Source organism: Curcuma longa, chromosome 3, assembly GCF_044706935.1.
Source record: "Curcuma longa cultivar G26 ecotype Majalengka, Jawa Barat chromosome 3, ITB_CL_G26_1.1, whole genome shotgun sequence".
Lineage (NCBI taxonomy): Eukaryota > Viridiplantae > Streptophyta > Magnoliopsida > Zingiberales > Zingiberaceae > Curcuma > Curcuma longa.
The window spans coordinates 577926-601307 of NC_133863.1; the positions used below are offsets into that span (position 1 = coordinate 577926).

The window sequence follows — 23382 nt, forward strand, 5'->3', positions numbered from 1 at the left end:
CTTCGAAGGCCTGCTAAGGAAAGCCCGAAATGAGAGGCGGGGACACTGGCACGCTATAAAGACCTCACGTCGCCGATCGCCTTTCGTAGTGAACGACCGAAAGCGATCTGAAGCAGAGAGCCGACGCGAAGACTTCTTCGATCACTAGGGCTTCCATTACCGGTGATGGCCATGAGTACAACGAATCGCGCTGATCCTTCCGGACGAGTTGCGGGAAGATTCTCCTCGTGGCCTGCCGGAGCTGCGGATGCTAGGTCCTCTCTTTGCGCCTGTTTCTTATGTTTGATTGGTTCCGGTGATTTTGGTTTGTCGCTTCAGCAGGCTAGGGTTTTTGTTGAGTTATAACTTCCTCGTTTCGATTGCCCGTTGGTTGATTTTAGTTGTCATTATTGTCTTCTCGGAATGGAGAATCACGAACAAGATAATTGGACAAGTGTTCATTATTTCTTTCATTTGGAAATTTTTAGTGATCTTATGTGGGAGAAAACTGTATCATTTAAGTCTCAACGCAACGCCACAACTGGTGTGTTGCTCATCGGAACATAAGAGGTCATTTTTCATTTAGGGCTTTTTCTTTTTGGTTCTTGTTGAAGTGACACCCGTTCCTCCCAAATATCCTCAAATGCATTATAATTCATTCAAACCAATCTTCCAATTGTATGATCCAAAAATGAACCCATGTTTATGCTATCTTTTAATTTCTACTTAGTGTCTAGGACCCAACAATTTGATTAGATGAAATATAATTAGATTCAGTTAGATAATTTAAAGCTCGTTTGTCAAAGCAAATATTCATTTTCATGTATATCATTTGAGAAATTTCAATTCTAGAAGAATTCCTTTTCATTCATCTTACAAAAATTGTCACTGGCTTAAAATGCTAAACACTTTTACTGATTTGATTATATTGTTCATGCATTATTAAATGAATAGTTTTAGTTATGTTCATATTACATGATAAAGTTTAAATTGATTAATGTTATATATTAAAATATATATATATATATATATATATATATATATAATTATAAAAACAAATTTATTTTAGTTAGATTATAGGATTTAAGATCCTATGTTTGATCCTACAATCCAAACCTGTTGATCTCATCTCTTTGTTAGCATATAGATAGGATCTTGATCTATATGAAACCTTGCTCAAATTGATAAATGAATGGATCATCATCGTGCCCATTTGTCATTTCAAGATGAAAGTAGAAGTAGAAGAGTTTTTTTTTGAGTTTTTTTTGGCAATTTTCTCACACATTAGGAAGTATTTGATTGCAGCTTCAGCTTCAGCTTCATAAACATGTATCTATTTAATCATTTTAGACGGGATAAATCAAGGTAATGTGCTAATTAGAGAGGTTATTGGTCAACGAACAGTCTGATTAAGAAGCCTTTGACAACCTATGCAAAAATGATCATCTACCAATTGTCTCACCAGTTGGCACACAAAAAATTATGGCCTAAAAGTGAATCGAATCTAAGACCAATAGTGCATTGGTTAATAAGGATTTTGGACATGATCATACCACATTACTTCCTGCTAAAGACTTCCAAATCTCTGAGCACTCTTCTTCCTCACCCTTAGACTTACTCCTCCCAGAAACCTCAAAAGAGCTAGGCATCTGCATCAGGTCGAGTGTCAAGTGACTCCTGGCTATCTCTGGCAAGCGACTGCAGCCACCTGCAAAACATGGTACTGCTGCTTCTTGTATTGCTTGGTGCTGTTGGTGCAACCACAGGGAAGAGCTAGAGTGGTGGCATTCCTTGTGATCTGAGAATAGTTGCCGGGCGAGAAGAGCTGCACGGTTCTCAGCAATGAGCTCGTTGAGGGCGGCGCTTGATCTGGAGGAGAAGTCTGAGGGCGAGCAGATCCAAGGAGAAGCCTTGGATGACAGAAGAGAGAGAGCACAACCCGGGGAAGCTGATAAGTACGGGATCATGCCTCTGGTCATTGCTCTTTCTGCAAATACAATGAGAGAATGATTATGATACCCACTTCAATCTAATTATTTAGTTAGCCACACATCATTGGTAATCAATAGCAATTCACAACCGTTTCCCACACCCTTGTGAGTTCACTTTTTTTTTTTGTGTTCAGTGTTTTGAAGTAGTTAGTAGATGATTAGTAATTTAACTCTATGAACTTAGTTCCAAACTGTCATAAAAGATCATTTCAAGCATGAATATTTCAAATGGAAACCTTTGCTTGCTATATGCACAAGTTCCTTGATGTCAATTAATTTACTTAAAACTATAGAAAACTCAAATCAAAATTAGTGTTCAAAATTTTATTTATTGTGATTTAGGGTACGTAACAAAAACATCATACTGATTTATTTAATAAAGTGTAAAATATGTTCAGTTTTTGGTAGGAACCTGAGCTGAATCTTCTAATTTGATTTCAATTTGGTTGGCCGTAAACTATAGAAAACTCAATCAAAATTAGTGTTCAAGATTTTATTTATTGTGATTTAGGGTATGTAACAAAAAAAAATCATACTGATTTATATAATAAAGTGCAAACCTGAAATTTTAGATTTGGATCAGTTTGGTCTATGGATTTCATATAGATGCCTGAATACTTATTGCTGTTTGAATTTTATGAACTTGTATTAGATGTTTGAACTCATGAATAAGTTAAATCTTCACTGAAACTAGGCTGTAGCCTTATTTTTGTCAAAAGTTGTTAAGCTAATTATCAGTTTTATCATCACCTAACCTAATGATTGCCTAATATAATCATCTTTGTGCAGTGTTTTCCTTTTCTCAGACCTGATAAAGACCTGCAAGTTCTCATCAACACAAAACCAGGTAACTCCATCAAACTTTACTGTATGCATTTTGTTGGTCGATGTGCATTCATAGTTCCCCCCTCAAAATGTAACAATCAATGCACCAAACACACCTTCAAAAGCCAACAGAGCTGCTGGTGATGATGATCCACCAACCAACAGGCCAATTGAGAAGTCAAATCCACAAAAAGACACCCCATGCTGACACTCAAACACTGCTACCAATTTGACAGTGTTGACAAACACCACTCACCCAACTTGCCTTCCAAACCCTAACCCCTACCTCTAGATCTGTTCCCTACTCTCTAAAGGGTTGTCCACTCAAAATCACTTCACTTTGAAACTTCCTGCACACTTTATGTTCCATCCCCCCCTCTCTCTCTCACTTTTCTGAATTTTAGCAGAAGATTTTCAGTTTGCATCAAGTGTTTATTTTCTTCCAAAAATTCTCATTTTCACACACACAGTTTGGGAAATTACAAGTGAAGTTTCCTATAGTTTAAGACATTGAGCTAAATTAAACCATCTAAAACTCTTAGCTTTGTAAAGAAGACAGAGGAGAAGAGTACCTAAAGCAGGGGCGTTGTTGCCCTTCCTCCGCCGCTCGTTGTGCCCCGCCAGCCGCCGGCGGCAGCTCCTCTTGGCCTCGTCGAACTCTGCCACCGCGTGAAACCTGCGATTTCATTGGTAAGCTTTTGAGTTCCCGACGACGGTGGCGGTGGAGAGTTAGTTTAACGGCGGTCGATAAAAATGGCCACCTGCTACATTGCTGGCAGAAGCGCTGGTCGAGGCCGAGGACGACGACCTTGACCGCCTTGGAGTGCGGCTCGCACACCTTGTGCCGCTTGTGGTACTCCTTCTCCTCCACCAGCACCTTGCCGCACCCGTCCACCTGGCACCTCGACGCCGCCGACGCCGGCCGCTTTCCGGCGGCGGAACCGGTCTCCTCGCCGCCGTGGAGGTGCCGCTTGCCGAGCTTGAGGCAAGTGAGGTGGTGGCGGTGCTGGTGGTGGAAATTCGGCGGTAGATGGTGGTGGTGGTGGTGGTTGAAGGAAGAGGGAGGAGGGGGAGCGTAGGAAGTGGAGGAAATGACGTGGGACGAAGACGGCCAGTTACCGAGCTCCCAAACGTCCCACGCCGACCCTCCGCCGCTCCTGACGGCCGCCGCTGACTCGCCGCCGTCGGCGTCCATCGCCGGTGAGTGATAAGCTAGTTAAAACGGATATTGGTGGATCGCCGCGGTTGATGCTCGACTCGGTGAATCTATCTATTTGCGTTATATGCATGGCTGGGAGAGTTCGTGGGGCCCAGACACGCGGAGAAAGGTGATTGACGGGTCGGGAAAAGGGTCAAGCGGGGGCTGGCAACGAGCCAGCTGGTGGGCCCTGAGAAAAGTGGAGATGGGCCACCACCTCTTAATTTCTGTATTTGATGCCTTTCCGCGTGGGTAGATATCGATCTCGTAATGGCAAAAATTAAACTAAATAATAGTTTCAGTATCGAAGAGAATAATCAAGCATATAAGCTAGTTAGAAATTTTCTAATAGATTTAAAAATATTGACCGTTTCTTTTATAAAAGATAGAATCCGTCATTTTAACTATTTTATACTGTCGATTTTATGATCATTTGTGTGGAGATTATGATAAAAACGAATATTATCTTGATTTCACTGAGATTCAAATCCTTTCTTTTACAACTCTCTATGTCATAACAAATTCAGTTATGTTTCGAGAGTAATATATTAGCAGTTTCAATTCAATGGATTGTCGAGTGCTTTTTAATTTATCTTTTTAATTTATAGAAAATTTCGATCACATTAATGGGATAGTAAAATTATAGATATGAAATATATAAAAAAATAAAAGTCCTAATTAGCTTTTGAGATTACACAACAACGACAAAACATTTTCATAGTTAATTAGACATATGTAAGTTGATTTTTAGCTGTGATATATTGTGAGATTAATTAGTTTTTATATTTTTTTTATTTATTTTGATGATTGATAAATTTTTTTCACAGGGACAGTTTTTTAAATTATAAAAAAATAATAATAAAGATAAAATCTAAAACTAATGGTAGATAAAATAAATTAATTTACCTAAATTTTAATTTGAATAAATCTGTCACCGCTGATGATTCTTACATGCAAGTTTAGCTAGAATTTGTGTACTAATTTCTAATCGAATTATTTTAGATTTAAAACTGGAAAACTCATTTTACCTATTAATAATAATTAAATTAGCGTATTACCAAACCATACTTGCGCAGGACGTAACCGAACAAAGTCACTTGTGAACTTTTTGAATCTCAATTCGCAAATAAATTCGTTCAATTAAGTAAATAAACTAAATTCAAATTTGATTTCAAACGTAAAAATATTACTGAATTGAATTCAAACTTACTTGTAGATTAACAAATTCACAAACATATTCATTTTTATATATTATATAAATTATAAATATTATATATTAATAAATTAATCTAAATTAAACTCATTTAATTTTTAAATAAATTATTTTTAAATTGAGCTTCAATCATTCATGAATTATTTTAAATTCATCCAGTCAAGCTTGTGCTTAAGAATTAAAATTTAAATCAAATTCAAACTGCCGAGAAAATCAATCAAACATATCTCAAACCAAGCTTTGACAAGGACTAATGGTTAACAGTGACTCCGATGGGTGATTTTGCTAGAATAAGGTAATTTGAGTGAGACATAATACACGGTGCCTACTCCATCAGTGGGCCAATTGGAAATCTCCCTCCTAGACATCAACTGTCTGATTTGGTTAAGTTAGAAGAATTCCTAGATCTAATCGTTTGCTGTCGGGGCAAACTGCTGCCATATCTGCAATACTACACAGTCAACAGACTCGGCAGCATTGCGTAAAATAAAATACAAAAACCATTTTTCAAGCAGAAAAATGGACAGTTTGCAATGCCGATGATAAAATTAACCACGGGGTGCTGGCATCTGCTGTTTCCTGACCCTTTCTCCAGGCTGCACCATGCTGAACCACAAATTTGCATTAGACTCAGCCGGCTAATTTAACAGACCAGATTACTTGCCTAAACACCTTTTTATCTTGAAGACATAATGAAACAAGGTTGTTACCTGATGTCATGTGGAGTGATGAATATCCACTGGGAGCCTTGATTCGCAGCAAAATCTACTAGAGTTTCTAAGCTGATCTTTCGGCTCACCGCATCCTAAAAATACAACAGTTGTCAGTGAATGCCAATAACGGATGCTCCGAGCAAGAATGGAATGTGGAATGTGCTGGTCGACAACCCACCATGAACACATCGAACTCATCCATGGCACGAAAAGGAGCTTCTGTCATTTCATGAAGAGCTAATGCAAAACAAAGTGTGGAGAAGGAACGCTCGCCGCCTATACAATAAAACGTTGTGTATCAGTTGAACCATCTTGTTTTCTTAAGAGAAGTAGATATTCAAACAAATTAGTATGATGCAACATCATTGATGCAGATTTTTGTAGGTAGAGATAATTGAATGGCAGAGGGAGAGGATTTATTGGAGAACTATAAGTGAGCTACTCTAAAATTCAAAAGGTACGAGAAATATTATTAGGCCACAATATCAAGTCAGCAATTTGTTAGGTCCTAAGGGTTGCAATAAATTTAATTTGACGAAGTGATCAAGACATATAATCTCTGTAATAGTTCGTAAGAAATGGACAATAATTCCGGAAGAGGGAAGAGGTGAATGAGACCTGAGAGTCCTCTAGTATCACGAACTGCATTCCCAGATGCATCTTGAGGCATCTTCACCTACAGAGAAAAAAAAATGTCAAATGCATTTCAGAAGAGAATATACTTTATACATGAACCAAGAAGTAACAAGCAAGTACCTCGACAGACAAGACCTTCTTTTCATAATCTACCTTGACATGCCCACTAATGCCTTTCTTCCTCAAGTGTCCATTAAACCTGAACAAACAATCAAATTGTGTGATAGATGCTATTAATGGACTGGAGCATTTCATCATAAATGGTTTAATCATATTATCTTTGCATAATTCAAGGATGAGCTATTAAAGATGAAGTACTACAAGAACTCAGTGCAGCTGTTCATTTTTGCACCTTTAAAAGTAGCATAGAACTTATATCTAAATGGCAGTAAGACATTTTTTCCTTAAGATTAAGAAAATGTTCATTCATACTGCTGGTGATTAAATCAACTGAATGTAAACATGGCAATGGAAACAAAAATATGAGGCACATACTGCCAAGTCAGTTGCCGTTTAAGAAGAGTTGCATTTCTTTGAAATTTGCTCCAGCGCAGATCATGTGCCTTCTGGCATGCCTAGTAAACAAAATGGCAAAGAAAATAGAGCAAAAGACCGCCTTATTAAAGGTGTCAATGTGCATTAGCAATAAGATTAAAAGAGCATTGGGCATCAAAAGAAATTAAATTTGAGACGCGTAATTTCAGTTTATTAAATAGACACGTAATCCTCTAAAGATCAAGAAAAGAGAGATTCTCAGGGATGCAGTTATCATGAATTCATCCAGAGCTAACTAACCAAGGATAGAATAGAAAGACTTGAAGTTTATGAAAAAAAAACTACAAACATGAATTCAATTAGCACAAAGAATAAGATTATCCTATTACAAAAAGGAATATAATATAAAATTACTAGCAGCAAAACAATCCAAATTATTATACTGGATACGACAAATGGATTAGGAATTAAATAAATCAGGAACAACGTGAATTTCAAATACCACTGCAGCATATCTCAACTGCTGAAATTAAGCTAAATTCTAATTTTACAATTCATGTCCTATTTTTAGTCTAGTTTGAAAAATATTGGACATTAAACTGATATAACGGATATTAAAAGTAGCAAAAATGAGAAGGATAATGTATGTCTTTCTCCTTTATCCACAGAAACTATGATAGTATTTCCTTTTATTCTTTTTTCCACTTCCCTTTCTATTTGTGTCATATCCTTCTTGCCTAATTCCTTAGCTCTGACAAAAAATCCAACAAAAAGAAAGAATATATTGTTGGGCAACAATAAAATATAGCTCCGATAGATGATGAAATAAGGGCAAATTTTCCCAAGGGTGCACCAAAAGTTTGAGTCTCCGAAAGGTGAACCTGGTTTCAGAAATTAACAAAGGCACGGGCACACCTTCTCTCATACCCATTAGTCCACAAATCCCCTAAAGTCATTATGGCGACTTAGTCAAATCATCTTGAGGCTCGCGGTTGAGATTGAGCCACCAGGAAGTTGTGTACGCCATACACACACTTGTGCTGAAGTTACTGGGAGGCCCCGCCATGGGTTTACAGGAGGCCTAAGATGAACACCTTTTTAGAAAATCCTAACCCTACATCAGAGCTTTGATACCATGTAGAGTAAGGAAAAACAAAATATTGTGGCGTTGTCTGAGTATAATTATATGTATACTCATGTGAGATTACTCATTTGACTTATGATGTTTATCTTTTTTAGTCTAACAGATAAAACAATGAGTATGACACATTTGTAGTATGTGTACCAGACTTGAACATACGTTTAACTTCTCACGGATCATTGAGTAAGTTTGGCGCTTCTTTGCAATTTTTCGCTCTTTTTTGTGATATAGTGTTCTCAGATCATCAATAGATTCACTATGCCTGCAGACCAACCAATTAACCCATTAGTACTTCTCTCAGATAAGAGGGGAAAAATTTTCATAGAAAATGGTTCATCTTATGAAACCTTTGGCTCTCATGCTGAAGCCTTTGTTTCAATCTGCTTAACTGAGCACTAAGTTGTTCAGGATTAGATCCACTTAAGTCCCCTAAAGCTTCAATTTCACACTCTGGACAAATAATGGAAGCCTTCTTAAAATTCTCCTGGTGATTCACAAATAAAATTAGTTCAACAACAATAGTATTAACACCTAGGATAAATCTGGGCAAATAATAAACAAGAAAATATCAAATCATCAACACTGCTAGCGATTCATTACCATCTTCCAGTCTTTTTATTTTAAATTAGACAGAAAAATAACTAAATGAGCATATCATCATAGGCCACCTTTGCTTCAGCTTTAGTAATTGCTTATAACAGGCACAATAAGCTCAATTCAACGTGTATATATATATAAGGAGGTTGAATAGCTCTACAATTGAAAAAAAAGACAGCGTTCAAAATAACAATAGACACTTCGACTCAAGGATAGAACAAACAAGTGAATGGATTGATTCATTGTTATTAAATCCGGACTAAACCAAACAGTCCCACTGGAGGAAAAGGGACCCAGGTCGTGGTCCGGGTCTATGATTGGATAGGAAGTGCAATCAAGCCATAAAAAATCAGATTCAACCAACTGGTGTGACAAAAACCAGCCTAGTTTTGTCTAGGTTATATGCCTTTTGATAATAGAGGAGTTAAATTATCTTTTGATGACTAAAATCATGATGGAAATTGAAGCAATGTCCTTGCCCTGAACACACCCTTGGTCTTTTGATCTCTCACTGCACATTAGTACAAACCCTCATTTTCCTCCACATCTCAGTCTCTTCATCTCTTGTTCTCCGTCACAATGTCACACCGATGAGGAAGCCATCAACCGCATACTTTCATCTGACACTATCAATGGGACCATTCTGGTTACTCATCCAGCCATCTGCTGCGGTGTTTCTCCCTAAAGATTTTTAGCCTTTTATTTTACATAAATTTAATTAATTAATAAATATTAAAGATTCAGATGTTCTTGAAAAGAATTGATAATTCCACAGGAAGACGTAGATTTGATAATATCCCTTGGTTTTGCATGTGATGGTCAAGAATTCTACCAGGTGAGTATTTTTCATTTATATATTAATTTTAATTATTTTTCACTTTTCTTTTCTTTTTTGATATTAAGTAGACGCCTTCCCCGGTTCACCTACCTGGTAAATATGGAGCACAACTTATGTTTCATTTCACATTTGGCAAGAGGCATAGTTGGAGGAATTAATTCACTAGGAAATCAGAAGTCATAATTGTAAGCCACTGGGCCGCAACATTTGGTAGTTCATCCAACAAAATTAAAGTTTTTCCAATTTTCATCTTAATTTTTCTTTCTCATTCATATATTCATTCGATATTATGAAAATTAACATCTACGTAATTGTTAAGTCTTTTTCCTATATATTTATTAGTCATGGCAACCACATTGACACCATCAACAACATCATCATCATCACCTTCAGAACAGGAGAAAAGTGCAACTAGAGGAAAATTTGACATTGCAAGAGGGCATTATAAGCAAATTTACACATTCTTAATTTTTATTAATATTTCAAGTTCCAAAAATTAGATCTATATTTATATTCTATACCTGGTTTCTAGTTCTTACTTAGCTTGTCCGAGTCAGTTCTTGGTTCAATATACAAATTCAACCAATTGATCCACTAATTCAAACAATGAACCAATGACTTGGAGTTTTTCCAATTTGATTTCCAATTCAGTTCTAATAACTATGGATCAATTTTCTTGTCATGAACTACACTAGCTTGATAGTAAATTGACACTTACAGATCCGTGCAACATTATGATTCTTTAACCCTATACAGAACCATTTAATCAACTCAGCGTGTAACATAATTCTTGATAAATTCTCACAATCAATTTTCCCCTTAACTACAAAATTAATGCTAACTGATAGGTTGCTATTTTACAAAACTAAATTTCATGTAGGGCACTTGAATGAACCAATATACATCATTGGTCAAGTAAAAAGAACAGTAGAAAAATTTTGAGATTCCAGCTTGAGCATGATGAGATGTGGATAGGATCTTATCTTTAAGCTATTAAAAATAATAAAGACTCATAACAAAACAGATAATTAAATGCCAGTATACTTAAACACTACTCAGTTCACTCATATATTGTCAACAACATCATGGGCAATTTAGAGAAGAGCAATTTAAACACCACAATTATGATGAAGAAAATAACCTGCCGCTTGTGTTGAAGATGTTCATGCTCTGCCTCTGCTTCTTTAATATCAGGTAGAACTTTCTTATGCATGACCCCTTCATAATGAACTTTCTCCTGAGATAAGAATATCAGCTAATGCTAAAGTTCTTTTTTTTTTAAAACTAACTCAAGAAAAAGAGAACATACCGTTTCTGCAGACTGAAGCTGTTCTTCTCTGAGCAACAGTTCATGCTCTGCTTTTTCAATGGCATCAATATCTTCTTTCGTTGAATCTGAAAAATACATTGGGAAAATGCATTCAACAAACAAAAACAAAGCATGAAGAATATTGATTTCCTTGATTAAAAAAAAGTCAACAGTAGTAGAAAAAATTAATAAAATGTTACATATTTCAGTGTAAAAATAGAAACCACATAAATTAATATTTTGCATCTTATTGAGGTCACTTTGCAATGCATGTGGGTGCCTCTTATCCAACGAATACAAGATCAAAGGGAATGGAAAATGAAGAGTATTATTTTGCATACCGCACCACTCCTTTAAGGAAGTTTTGAGTTTATTGACTTTTTCATCTGCAGTGGCTATCTTAACTTGGATTTTCTCAAGTAACATTTCCTTCCTCTGTGTGCTGTCGTCCAGTTGCTAAGGGAAAAGAAAAATAAAATAAAGTAGGGTTCAATAAGTGAGAACAGCAAATATAACCAGAGAACTATTTCTCCACTGGTAAAAGAGTAACTTGAAACTTACTGAAATTTCAGTTGTAAGCTCCTCAGCGTTTGGTTCGGATGAAGCATTCTGCTCAGCAGCATAAGCATCCTTCATTGCACTCAATGCTATTTGCTTAGAAGTCAATTTTCTTTCTTCACTTACCCGTAGTTTCTGTGCAGACAAACTTAATCTTTATGAGCAAGCATAACATTGTGAAATTGAGAAAGAGGTAATTTTACCTTTGCAATATGCAATTTTCCTTCAAGATCATGGAGTCCTTCCTCAGAAAGCCTTTTCTTGCCTTTGCACTCTCCAACATATTCTTTGATCTCAGAAACTTGATTCTGAAAAGAATATATTTGATCATCGACCCCACTGCATAGGCGACCAGTCATACCCCTTCTGTATGGAGGGAGTGTAGTCTGGACAGAGCCTCTGTAGAACCTATTTACCAAGGAAAAATAACACTCAGCACTACAATTAGGAGAAAGCCATCTTAACGATGCAAATATTAATCAACAATTTGACTATCACAATCGCCAACATTTGCAGAAAAAGTAGTTCCAAGATGTTTAGTTGGTATTATACAAATTTATATGAACAATTTCACCAGAACTAGGAGAAATAAGAAGGTTTAGAAACTCCATATATGGCACTAATTTTCCTAAGTTGTTTACAGCATAAAGCATTAAAGCAAGTAAAAGTAACAATATGTGCCAACCAATATAAACTTACATCCTATAACCATCAGAAGTGTATACTTCCTTCAAATTTGGGATCCTCTGTTCGAACGCAACAGATTTTCCAACTTCATAATCTTGCACAAGAACTTGCCTCTCTGCACCACCCTGCATCCAGGAGAAACAATGATCAGATGGCAGCAGAATAAATTTTCAGGCACATGCAAAAGTAAAACTGTAATTGACCATTGCAAAACATATTTCAAATTACCAAGGTCAATTTTGCTTGCAACGCAATCAAAGGAAAGAAATACGGATATATTAATACAAATTGAAGTGTTTATTGGCGAATTGTTGAGAATTAATTGGAATTTGTTAGTTGTAGTTACCATTCATATATTGTTAATATTGAACAAAAGGAAAACAATATCACATCAAGCCATGTTTGTCTCTACTATTAGTGATCAGCTAAAGGAAAATAATATCTCTGCAAATATTAAAGAGCTGCAAGTTCTCCTCATGGATGGACACACTCACACTAGAGAATGAACCAGCTATCTCCAGGTCATAAACACAAAATCCAATTCAACCAGTGTCATTCATTTCTGAATGTGTCCACCATTACAAAATGAAACAACAATATAAGTTGAGGTGAACCTAGAAAATATTTCCCTGAAGGTATCAGATAAGAAAACCATAAAACAACCAAAACTCTTTCAAGCCAATTTGTCTTCCAGATTGTTATCAGTATTGCCCGTGGAATTTGTTTCAAATAAGATTAGAGGATGAGGTACATTAATGTTTTAACATATTAGTATCTACAGGGTCCGTCCTGTGTAATTGGACCAGAACTTTTGTGCTTATATGAAAAAATGCATACTCAAACTATTCAGTTTCACTTCATAAATATTGTCAAACCTTAAGCACACAAAGTATACCTGAAGCATCAAAGTGACATTGAATTAACTGCTGACAACATTTTTACCATTCAATACTCCCACCAGATACATCTATAGTAATTCAGATGTTGTCCTCGACATATAAAGTAGTTTACAAACATATGTAGAAGTTTTTTCACAATAAACAATTGCACTTATTTACCGCAGTTCGATATTGACCATCCAACACAGAGTGTGTCTTAATAAAAGAAATCTTCTCTAAAATAACTTAAGAATTCTATTCAGAAAATAAACTGTGAAACATGGCCAAATGCAGCAAAATAATTTATTTAAATCAAACTTCATGTGACAGTACTGAAGGCTCTAAAGTCCAGGAAGAATATTGCACAAAATAGAAACACTATATCTAAAATCCTAATCTATTACTAACCATATCTACCAGCACATTGAACACAATAGAATTCTCAATTTGCAGAAGCGATATAGTAGTAGGATGATGTGTTTGAGGAAGCTTGTCCTTTGGGATATGCAGCCTGCACATGATAACCACATGGGAAAAATTCCTTGCATAATAAAGCTGACAGTAAATGAAATATACATAAAAGAATAAAGAGATACCTTGGTACTGAAAAGTCATAAATGATAATCTGAATATTCCTGTAGTTTGCTTCTCGAGAACAATCTCGTAAAAGAAGTGAATCTTTATGATTGGTGACAATAAAAGCATCTAACAACTTCCCAATGGCAGAGTCAACTGCTAAGGCCCATACATCACTGTTTTCTAACATCTGTTATATAAAATCCATGGAGATTCAATTTTAATTTTAAGCTATTTTACATATTGGATACAAAGAGAATATGAACAAATACATTCACATAAAGTAAGGCATTAATAACACAATAATAATAAAAACTTTCACATACAACGTGCGCTCCAATTGGACCAATAGGATGACTTTTGAATTTTTTATGATGCCTTTCAATAGATTGTAAAAGGCTCAGAACCCTTTCCCCACCAAATGCTGTTACCTGAAAATATGGAATGATTAATCAAGCAACAAAGGCACTTATAATTGCGTATTTGTGATACGTAATACCTTGTTTCTTTGGCGTTGTTGAAGTTCGCGTATTTGTGAACACAACTCCCTACATCGTCTTTCATTTTCCTCAATCTGCAGATATCAGCTCAATTATACAGGAAAAACATGATCAATAAAGAAATCAACAAGTGAATTAAGATAAACCCAGAAATGAATGCTCAATGCACAAAGGTAAAACAAGAAAGAGATCTCTTGGATTGATCTGGACAAAGTGCAAGAATGAGAAATTTGAGTTTAAGTGCTAACTATATAGAGGTTAATTGTGCCACTGTAAAATATGTGTGTGTGTGTGTGTGTGTGAGTGAGATTTATGCCCCACCGAAGGCCAATCTACTGACCAGTGGATAACATCCAGACACAAGTAAAGAAGATATTGTAATGTACAATAGCAAACTTTTTAGGTTGTCTTTCACATTTAAAAATAAATGTAGTTATATTAGATTTTCTAAACAAGAGTATAGGCACGAGAAAAGTAGCATCTATAACAATGTACCAAGTTAACAAAAAGATGATAAAAACTCATAGGGGACTGAACATACAATCAAACGTATAAAAGGCAAAGTAAATTTGTCTTCAAGCTTGATAATTTGTTATATTAGCAAACAAAAGACTTAACCATAAGCAAAATGCACAGGCTTGATTAGAATTAGAATGCATATTTAGCAAGGAAGACGAATATATCCTGAATCATTTAACTCCAACCTGATGAATCCACAGTGACTAACAGGAAAACAAAGAGCTAGAAACTATGAAGCAAGGAAATAGAGGATCTTCAGAAAAAGCATACTTCTTTAGTAATCTCACTAACAGCATTTCTAGCAAATGACAACCTTTCTGCTGCAGCTGATTCTTCCTCCTGTACCCTGACATGGACAACATATAAGGTAAAACAAAAAATATATATATTTTTTCATTTAGAAGTCGTCAGTTCAAATGTCAAGAAGAAATTTATCAGCAGTTTAAACCTTGCAAAATTGTCATGAGCCACATTAACCTCATTTTGCAGTTTCTCAATTTGCTCCTCAATCTTGGATGCTTCAGCCTTGCAATGAAAAACATATTAGGTGCACATTTTATATTCATGCAATTACCAAGCTAGGAAGAGCAATGACATTTTAATGAATAACTCCAAGACTCCTAAACTAGAAACAAACACATCATGCTTTTATCTTTAACATATCTTTGTGTGAAACCTTTTTCATATTGGCATTATTATAAATAGTTAAATAAGTTAATATTATTTTGATTAATAGATACATTCAAATTCAATTGAGGCATTAATTATTTCAAATTAGTGCTATATTGGATTCGATCTACCTCTATTAGAGTCTAATTAGATATAGTAAGTTGAATTTTGGTGTGGGTTCAGATTGGAGAACTAGATCATAGTTAGATCAAAGCTAGCTTCAATTGAATTGGGCTCATTATGAATGAATCAAGATCATTTAGTAGTTTAATTTTATCAATAATTTTATTAATATCAAAGGAATTGGGGATATGGATCCCATTCCATTAACATCCTTCATCTTCAATTCTCCCTTGTGCAAGATCTTCCTCTTTGCATGTGTTGCAATGGTATCATTAGTGATGTTAACAGCAAATAGTCAAAGATCAGATTTGTCAGGATGAGCTTGAGATGATTCCTTCAGTAGTTATCCTGTAAACCAGTTCTTCAACATTGGGCTGCAACAGCTAAAGGAGAAATAATATGTTGTTGGCTTGGCATATCCAAAATTGAAACTCAATGGATTTGTGTCTTCAACAATGGACCATATCAATCTTCCTCATCGATAAGATCTTTAATTGCCTTGTTTGAACAGATATTTCATCAGATCAAGTTTTCATCCTTGGTTGTGATTGATAATATGTGATCAGATTCATTACGTAGATGTGTTTGGTAAAACTGAATATGTGATCTATCGAAAGGTAACTTAGTTTACCACTTATAGCATCTTCAACAGCTTGATCCACGAGGCAAAAGAGTCATTTAGGTATTTCCAGTCAAGGATTCAAACTTGGAAGCCTTGGAAATGTCCATTCAAGTCAAGTCACATTACAATATATTGACATACAGATTTCATGCAAACAAAAAGGCCCATACTCAAGAAAAGATCCAGTCCATTTTATCATTAAAAGATGAGAAGAGTCACCTTGAGTATGATAGAAGCATCCAAAGAAACACATATCATGAAGACCAAAACTGAAGGGGAAAAGAATGACAATGATACTAAACGCACAGGACACAAATGCATAGGTCCACATGAAACAAAGACTCGAAGAGGGAGGGAAGAAAAGGAGTTAAAGTTACAAAGGACAAATAGGAAAGTTAACTTTATTGTATATATACCCATCAACTTCTGATGGCATGGTCAGAAAAGCAACAAAATTTTTATCCTATAAATGATGGAGATATTTTTGAAGGAACAATAAACATTGAGCGGGATTGCAATTCAAATATTGGTTAAGAGCATTGTTAGACATAGTGTAACTTTCCACTAGCATAAAACACTTTGTATTTCTGAAAAAATGTTAAATGATGAACATACCATATTGTACCTACATCTTTGTGTGCTATTAATAGTTAATTTCCTAGAAGTATGAATAGTGTGGCAATACATGTGCACTACAAATTCTCGTATGCAACCAAAAAGCAAGAAGAATACACTTAATCTACCTTTCAAGAATCATATCATGAAAGAAAATGCAGGACAATATTCACATAATATATGATCCTAAAATTAGCAAAAGCACACAAGTATATGTACAACAGAACCTAGAAAGCAAACCTGTGAATTTCTAGAATACTGCTCCTGTATATCATGAATTTGCTGCTCAAGCAACTTCTTTCGAGCTGTCAATTTCCTAGCTATGTTTGTTTCACGAGAATGCTCCTCCTCAAGCTCAAGCCTCTCTTTTGTAGCCTAAGATAACAAAACCAATTAGTTAAAGACTACAGTCAGCTAATAATAAAATTTGCACAAAGCTACATTTCCTTGTTTCGACAGACCCAATTCATAAACCAGAAATATATTAAAGTAGGAAAAAGGAAACCATGAAGGACACATCAATATGGCATAGTTGCCTCAATCAACAAAGCAAAGTAGGGTAGCTGGATAAGCCATAAACAACTAGAGAAGGTTTCTTCTTAACAACATAAATGTAGACAAGTCCAATAAGAATGCTAGCCAACATAATTACCACAAAACCATTTCTGCAGAACTAAGTTTCCTTGCCTCAGACAGCAATGCATATATGAGATGTGTAAACCATATGCATTTAGGGAAATAGTTTGTTCTATCAATAGAAATGGCAATTGCAATTTAGAATGCCAACATTATATGATAGCAACACTTAACCAAAAGGCATATCCAAGTTAAATCACTCAAAACTACAGGTAGAAGTTACAAAAACTACTTTAAACTTCCTAAGATAAACTTTTGGTGTCCTTACAGATTTAAAACACAACATAGGCTCTAAATTCAAGCCATTCTAATAAGGTGGAATAATTAGAGGAATATGCAAACATGGCATTGGGCAAAAACTTGTCACCACTTCAGAAATTCAGAACTGGACATAAAAATTTAAACAGACATGAGAATAATTATCCTAAAGGCAAACTTGAAAGCCCACAATGGAGATAAAGAGACCGACCAGATATAAAAGAGTGAAAAGGATTCTACTGTACTAATTCAAAAAATAATAAAAATGTGTGCATTAGATTTATAGAGGAATGGAAGGGACTACTGCAACTGTATGCAGTAAGCATTTGGCAGTAACCCTCCCTAGACCCTCTTTCTACAAAGTCCTATGCAAAGATTAAGATAAAAACCTTGATACTCTTGTGTAAGAAGAATAATTGCACAGAAAGGTCAAGAACCCATAGGGTATAAATCCCATAGACAGCCACCAGAGCAAGAAAGAGAAGAGAGATACATGGCCTAGCTCACAACTGCCTCAGAAAAAATGGATTTCAACTCAGTAGAAAATAGCCTCGTACCTCTGACAGGCTCTGCTGCAAATTTTCTTTCATTCTTCTTGCTTCAGAAGTCTTTTCCATCAAGTGTGCAATTTTAGCTTTTTGAGTCGTAAGCAATTCCTTTATATCATTGACAATAGTCTGACAAGAAGCGATAAACAATAAGATCACAAAAAAATAAATAATCCTTCAAAGAAAAAGTATCATAACCAAAATAAAAGTTTATCAGAATTAATGGCATGCACTAAAAGTTAGCAATGTATTCTGACTAGTTAAAATGGAAAGATATAAATAGAACCAAAATTTGATTGTCTCATTTCAACAACCTGAATTGAGTAACATTAACTTCAAATATTATCATCTAAGACAGTCATGTTTTTCATAATTGTGATCATAAACAAATAATCAAAGAGAAAATTAGAGGTAATAACTGATTCCAGCATGAGTGTACCTTTCCCTATGTTAAACTTTTCAATTTCGTCTCTCCAATTGCCTCTACAATGATGTACTATTTTCTAATTACTTCTTCCTTGTTCTTCTCCAAGCTTTTCCATACAATTATTGGATTCTCATCAAATTCACCTTTTAATTTGATAAACACCCAATTCATGTTTTTGATATCTATTAAGTCAAGTCCTTTTCATAATACTAATACAATTATACGTTGAACCAACTTGGTACTGCATATATGCTGAAAAACATTAAATAGAACAATTATTAAGCTTAGAGCTTGCCAGTGTAGTCTGTAGAGTCAAATGTAACTAAAGTTCGCTGATGTTGGACCAGCTGGACCCCCATGCACATCGCCACCGATGTGTGGATATAATATGGAAGCAGTACAGTATCAGACTGAAAATTGACCAGCATTTGTACCACCCTACTATTTAAATCAGAATCCTATGGAAATTAGAATTTTTCAGAGATTTACATGTGAAAAGATAACACTAAAAGGAGACTGCAAGAAACTTTAGGCAACATTACAATTCATCTATAAGGTATCATATTTGAGTAACAACTCATTGAACTTGAACCAAAAACATTTGAACATTTGAGCACATAGCATTTTATCAGCATAGCAATGTGCTTTAAGGATAAAATACTGGCATAAACAACCTATAAACTAACAGAATTATCTGAATAGAGAGATATTTAGGAAAAAGATTTTATTTCAATAGTGCATATATACTAAGTTACAACAGACAAAGGTAAACTAACAACCCTTTCATCTTAACCAGTAATATAACGAGGATCAGATAAACTTATTATTCAATAAAGTATCAGGTACAATATTTGTTCCAGATGATATCAGGAAAACCAAACTAATGTATAAGCATGAGGTAAAGGTTAACCCCTGGTGTGTGCGATCTTACCGTATATTTATCAATTCTGGCTTGACATGTAGGGATTCTGTCTTTGAGAATTTTAATTTTTTCACTTTGTTCCTGAATTTCTCTGTCGACATCATACACCCATGACCATGCTAATTTCTTTTTCAAAATTTGTAATTCTTGAGCAATTTCCTCCACATGCTCCATGCTCTTAATCTTGTTATGCAACTCATCAAGTTCCTTAACTATGGGCCTTATTGATGACTCAAGTTCATCGACAATTGCACTAGCAGCAGTAAGCTCAGTCCTGATATTTTGTAGAAGCTCGCTAACTTGCTGAAGAAGTGTAGCTTTAAAGAAGAACTACAAGCATATAACATTTCAGGTTAAGAGATCATAGCAAGTATTGTTTATGTGTTACAACATTCTAATGCTAAATATCGAAAGAAAAATGCAACTTCTTCCCATGAGAAGCAATAAATCATCTTTTAAACTCAGCTCTTCGGGTCCATTTACACGGATGGAAAGTCAAGAGGCAGAGAAATGCACAAAAAAAAATACATATGAACCTCCTTCATCTGTGTAAATTTTTAGTCACTTTCCTTCTCCCCTTCATATCCTCCATCCAAGTATATAGCCCTTAAAGTAGAGTAGGAGTAAACGCTCACAATAGAATACCCACCTTAAACTTGTCCTTATCATTCCCAGAATGCAAAAATTCTCTGCTTTTGTCTTGACTCATTATAACACATGGATTTTCAACATCAATCTGCAAGAATTGTAAGCAAAACATGTCAATAACTATAATATAATAACCTTCATTAAGAAATTAAATAAATGGAATTTTGGAACATTTCACCAAAGTAGACAATGATCAAAGGTCTTGAATGAATACTACAAGATGCAGTATATAAAATCCCTTCTCACAAAAACAAGTTGTACTATGCTAAGTGTAGCATGATTCACTATTTCACTGTACATATCCAGTAATAAAGGCTATGAAAATTTCATAGAAGGATAAGCCATATGGACATTCAAGGTAATACTTTGTTATTTTTAAGGGTATATCCCATAGAGAAGTGATAGCAAGTTAAAACAAGTTCAATTACCCAAGATGTACTGTCGCTCAGGATCAATGTTTATAGATAAGGACAACTGCAAATAGAATGAAGACAAGCAGAAATACACACACACACGTATATATTAGAATGCACTTAATCACAGAAACTCCAAAATGTCCTCCAAATTTTAACCTCAGCATTGCTTTTAAAAAATTTAGACTTGAGATACCAGAAGGATTAGGAGCGCATAATCTCTTTATTGCCATTATTTTGACTGCACCCTATCTCATCCCATCAAACTATGTACCACTCCATGAGTACATACAAAATAATCCCACATAGATAGCCAATTCAGATCAATTAAACTACCTAAAATCAGCAGCAATAGTTGCAATAACACAGAATGAACCAAATGGGAGTTTAGAACTCACATTGAAGTGCTCCACTAGCTCACGTAGCTCATCTTTCCGATTAGAAACCCTCTTTCCTATATGAAACCAGAAAACTAAAAGATGAATAAAGCCAGCAAAATGAACGGCAAGTGATCATCCCTTAATTTTAACACCATTACTAGGGTAAAAACAATAATTTGATAGCTCTTAACAGGTTAATTTCTCCAGTGATTTTTTACATATACAAAGAATTAAATGGTAAAGTAGTCAAAAATAACCGACTTTTATGATTGTATTGTGTTTTATAGCAAAGATAACATAAGACTAAAAATTATTTACCAAGCTGATCCTTCAAGGCTATTGTACTTGAAGACTCAGTTATCCTCCGTTCTATCATAATGATGCTGCCATAGCTTTCAGGCTTGAAAGATTCTGCTCCGCGGTTTTTTATTTCAACAAGAACAGAAGCATAACTGTATGAACATAAAAAGAAAAATCAACACTCTGCTATAAAACAGTGTTTATTAGCTGTGTTTGAGGAATCTTATATAACCAAAAAATTCACAGAAGGATAAATATTGTGAACACCAAATCAACAAAAATGATATTCAGCTGTCTAACAGAAAAAAGATGAATGTTTGCTCAAACTTTAAAGCTAAATAACAAGTATCCAAGGCAAAACACAATTAAAATATGCATGCAACAATGAGTCCATAAAGTGCAAACTAAAATACTTATAAGCATCAAGCATTTCACTCCAAAGTATAATAAATAATTAAATATAGAAGTGATAACGCTAACTTTACAAGCATACCACAGTTAAATATAAAATTCCACCCCAAAGAATTGCTACCATGAGAATGTAATGATAAAATAGATCCTATGTATCTAATTGAGTTTTCCAATGAACACATCAACAAACTTGGAGTGGGTAGAGGGGAGGAGAGCAGAGGATTATACCAGAATGGCATTTTTAAAGTGGATAAGATGAATGGGAAGAGAGAACCCTAGGCTTGGGAGGGAGTAAAAATTAAAGTTGAGATGTAAAGACAAAAGGGAGAAGGCAATACAAGGATTAATAAGGGCAATACAGATGTGGGTTACATAGCTATGATTATAAAATTCATAGAATCAATAATATGATCACATAAAGTTATGATTAGGAACATGAATGTAAGTATGTCACATGTTCTCACATGTCCAATTGTTAAAACATTAATGCCTACAAAGTTAAAACTATGTAACGAGAGCATCTTGAAATGTATAAATATCAATATTCAGACAACATCATTAAATTATCAAGCAACAGTAAATATAAGTTTACAGGAAACAATACAAAATAAGTTGATCTAGCATTGTGTTTTATTTGTAATTTACATGGAGTTTCACAATAATAATTTAGAATTTTCTAAGTTCAAGATTTCTTATGGAAAGTCCAATAGAAAATATTACAAGTCGCCAAATATGTGGCAATTGGATACGGTATGAAAAATCATGAATGTGCAATTTATAATTTATTTGAGAAATTATAGAGAAAACTAATATTTAAGAGATTTGAGAGTAATATTGTTTGGAGAGCCGAAAGACTATCTCCATAGTAATGTACGAACTGTCATTTCATGAAAGAAAATGTCGGTCGGCCAAATGTACCAATCCGAACCATGCCTTGGCACACTAAACGACCAAAAAGTACATTCTCCTCCACGAATGTCTTGGAGATAATGCATACTATTAACTGATAAAGAGTATCAATATTGGTAAAATATCCAAAGAGACTAGCAAGCATGCGTAAAATGAAAGGAGAGAAAAAAGCATTCCTGTCATACACCTGCAATCGACAAAACAAAAGGCAAAAAAAAAAAAGAGAAAAGTTTAAAATGAAGGGAAAATGGGAGATACCTGCATCCCGTCTTTATGAAATCTTTCAGGGAGGAAGCCCTCTGCGTGCCCCTCGCTCGGGACCCAAAAGCGACGCAAAGCGCCGTGAGTATCGCACTTTTCCCGCCTGCGCAGTACATCCCAAATCGCAAGCAAGAATCGCCAAAAAAAAAAAAAGATTAAAATAAGTTGGAATCGGCGCATACTCCCATTCTGCCCGGTGATGAAGTTAACCCAGTCACCAAACTCGATCTCAAGACTGCTGTGGCACATGAAATTCTCCAGGCGGATCCTGGAGATGATCCCGGCACCGGATCTTGCGGGATTCCCTCGCGCCTCCGCGAAAACCTTAGAATCCGCCATCCCTCCCTCAGTCGCCCTGGCAAACGGGAGGAGACGGACGAAGCGGCGGAGACAGCGCGCGAAGAGCCGAGTGGAAAAATATCCAGATCGCCGCAGAGCCGGCCCAAACCGGTCGACCTAGCCCAATCGGCTTATTAGGGCTTAACGCGAGGCTGAGTCCGGCCCGTCGTATGTCGGTCGTTGTGCCCGGCCCGATCCGAGCATCAAACAAATAAATAAATTTGAAATATAAAAACATTTAAAAAAAG

The 23382-nt window shown here is 35.4% G+C and overlaps 2 protein-coding genes and 1 long non-coding RNA gene across 5 annotated transcripts; 1 reads left to right on the forward strand and 2 right to left on the reverse strand.

Moving 5' to 3' along the window:
• Positions 1 to 150: 150 nt before the first annotated feature.
• LOC141824407 (uncharacterized) lies at positions 151 to 3357 on the forward strand. Of its 3 annotated transcripts, XR_012601434.1 has the most exons (3): positions 151 to 254; positions 2760 to 2817; positions 3338 to 3357. It is a non-coding gene; the product is annotated as an uncharacterized LOC141824407 (long non-coding RNA). The 3 variants fall into 3 exon arrangements; XR_012601432.1 differs by lacking the exon at positions 3338 to 3357 and having other exon boundaries at positions 2760 to 3219; XR_012601433.1 differs by lacking the exons at positions 151 to 254; positions 3338 to 3357 and adding an exon at positions 1890 to 1934 and having other exon boundaries at positions 2760 to 3219.
• On the reverse strand, positions 1443 to 4128 carry LOC141824406 (squamosa promoter-binding-like protein 7). Its single transcript, XM_074711688.1, has 3 exons — positions 3557 to 4128; positions 3368 to 3471; positions 1443 to 1966 (listed from the first exon to the last, which is right to left on the reverse strand). Exons 1-3 carry the CDS (start codon positions 3988 to 3990, stop codon positions 1527 to 1529), a joined length of 978 nt encoding a protein of 325 aa, XP_074567789.1. The 5' UTR covers positions 3991 to 4128; the 3' UTR covers positions 1443 to 1526.
• Positions 4129 to 5463: 1335 nt separating this feature from the next.
• On the reverse strand, positions 5464 to 23176 carry LOC141824404 (structural maintenance of chromosomes protein 6B-like). The gene is made up of 28 exons (XM_074711687.1): positions 22978 to 23176; positions 22793 to 22898; positions 21233 to 21366; positions 20933 to 20988; positions 20123 to 20209; positions 19483 to 19803; positions 18134 to 18253; positions 16923 to 17057; positions 15102 to 15178; positions 14924 to 14999; positions 14134 to 14208; positions 13961 to 14065; positions 13655 to 13824; positions 13467 to 13569; positions 12193 to 12305; positions 11697 to 11901; positions 11497 to 11628; positions 11277 to 11391; positions 10936 to 11021; positions 10768 to 10863; positions 8539 to 8675; positions 8351 to 8453; positions 7051 to 7130; positions 6676 to 6754; positions 6538 to 6595; positions 6098 to 6195; positions 5917 to 6011; positions 5464 to 5812 (listed from the first exon to the last, which is right to left on the reverse strand). Exons 1-28 carry the CDS (start codon positions 23132 to 23134, stop codon positions 5755 to 5757), a joined length of 3177 nt encoding a protein of 1058 aa, XP_074567788.1. The 5' UTR covers positions 23135 to 23176; the 3' UTR covers positions 5464 to 5754.
• Positions 23177 to 23382: the final 206 nt, after the last annotated feature.

Bases quoted from the DNA above. Each gene is read 5' to 3' on its own strand.
- LOC141824406 (XM_074711688.1), bottom strand. From the start codon at position 3,990: ATGGACGCCGACGGCGGCGAGTCAGCGGCGGCCGTCAGGAGCGGCGGA. The intron at 3,472-3,556 runs GTGGCCATTTTT...ATGAAATCGCAG, and splicing joins TTCTGCCAGCAATGTAGCAG to GTTTCACGCGGTGGCAGAGT. The intron at 1,967-3,367 runs GTACTCTTCTCC...TTGTATTTGCAG, and splicing joins CAACAACGCCCCTGCTTTAG to AAAGAGCAATGACCAGAGGC.
- LOC141824404 (XM_074711687.1), bottom strand. From the start codon at position 23,134: ATGGCGGATTCTAAGGTTTTCGCGGAGGCGCGAGGGAATCCCGCAAGA. The intron at 19,804-20,122 runs GTGGGTATTCTA...ATATGCTTGTAG, and splicing joins ATGATAAGGACAAGTTTAAG to TTCTTCTTTAAAGCTACACT. The intron at 7,131-8,350 runs GTATGTTCAAGT...TTTGTTTACTAG, and splicing joins TGATCCGTGAGAAGTTAAAC to GCATGCCAGAAGGCACATGA.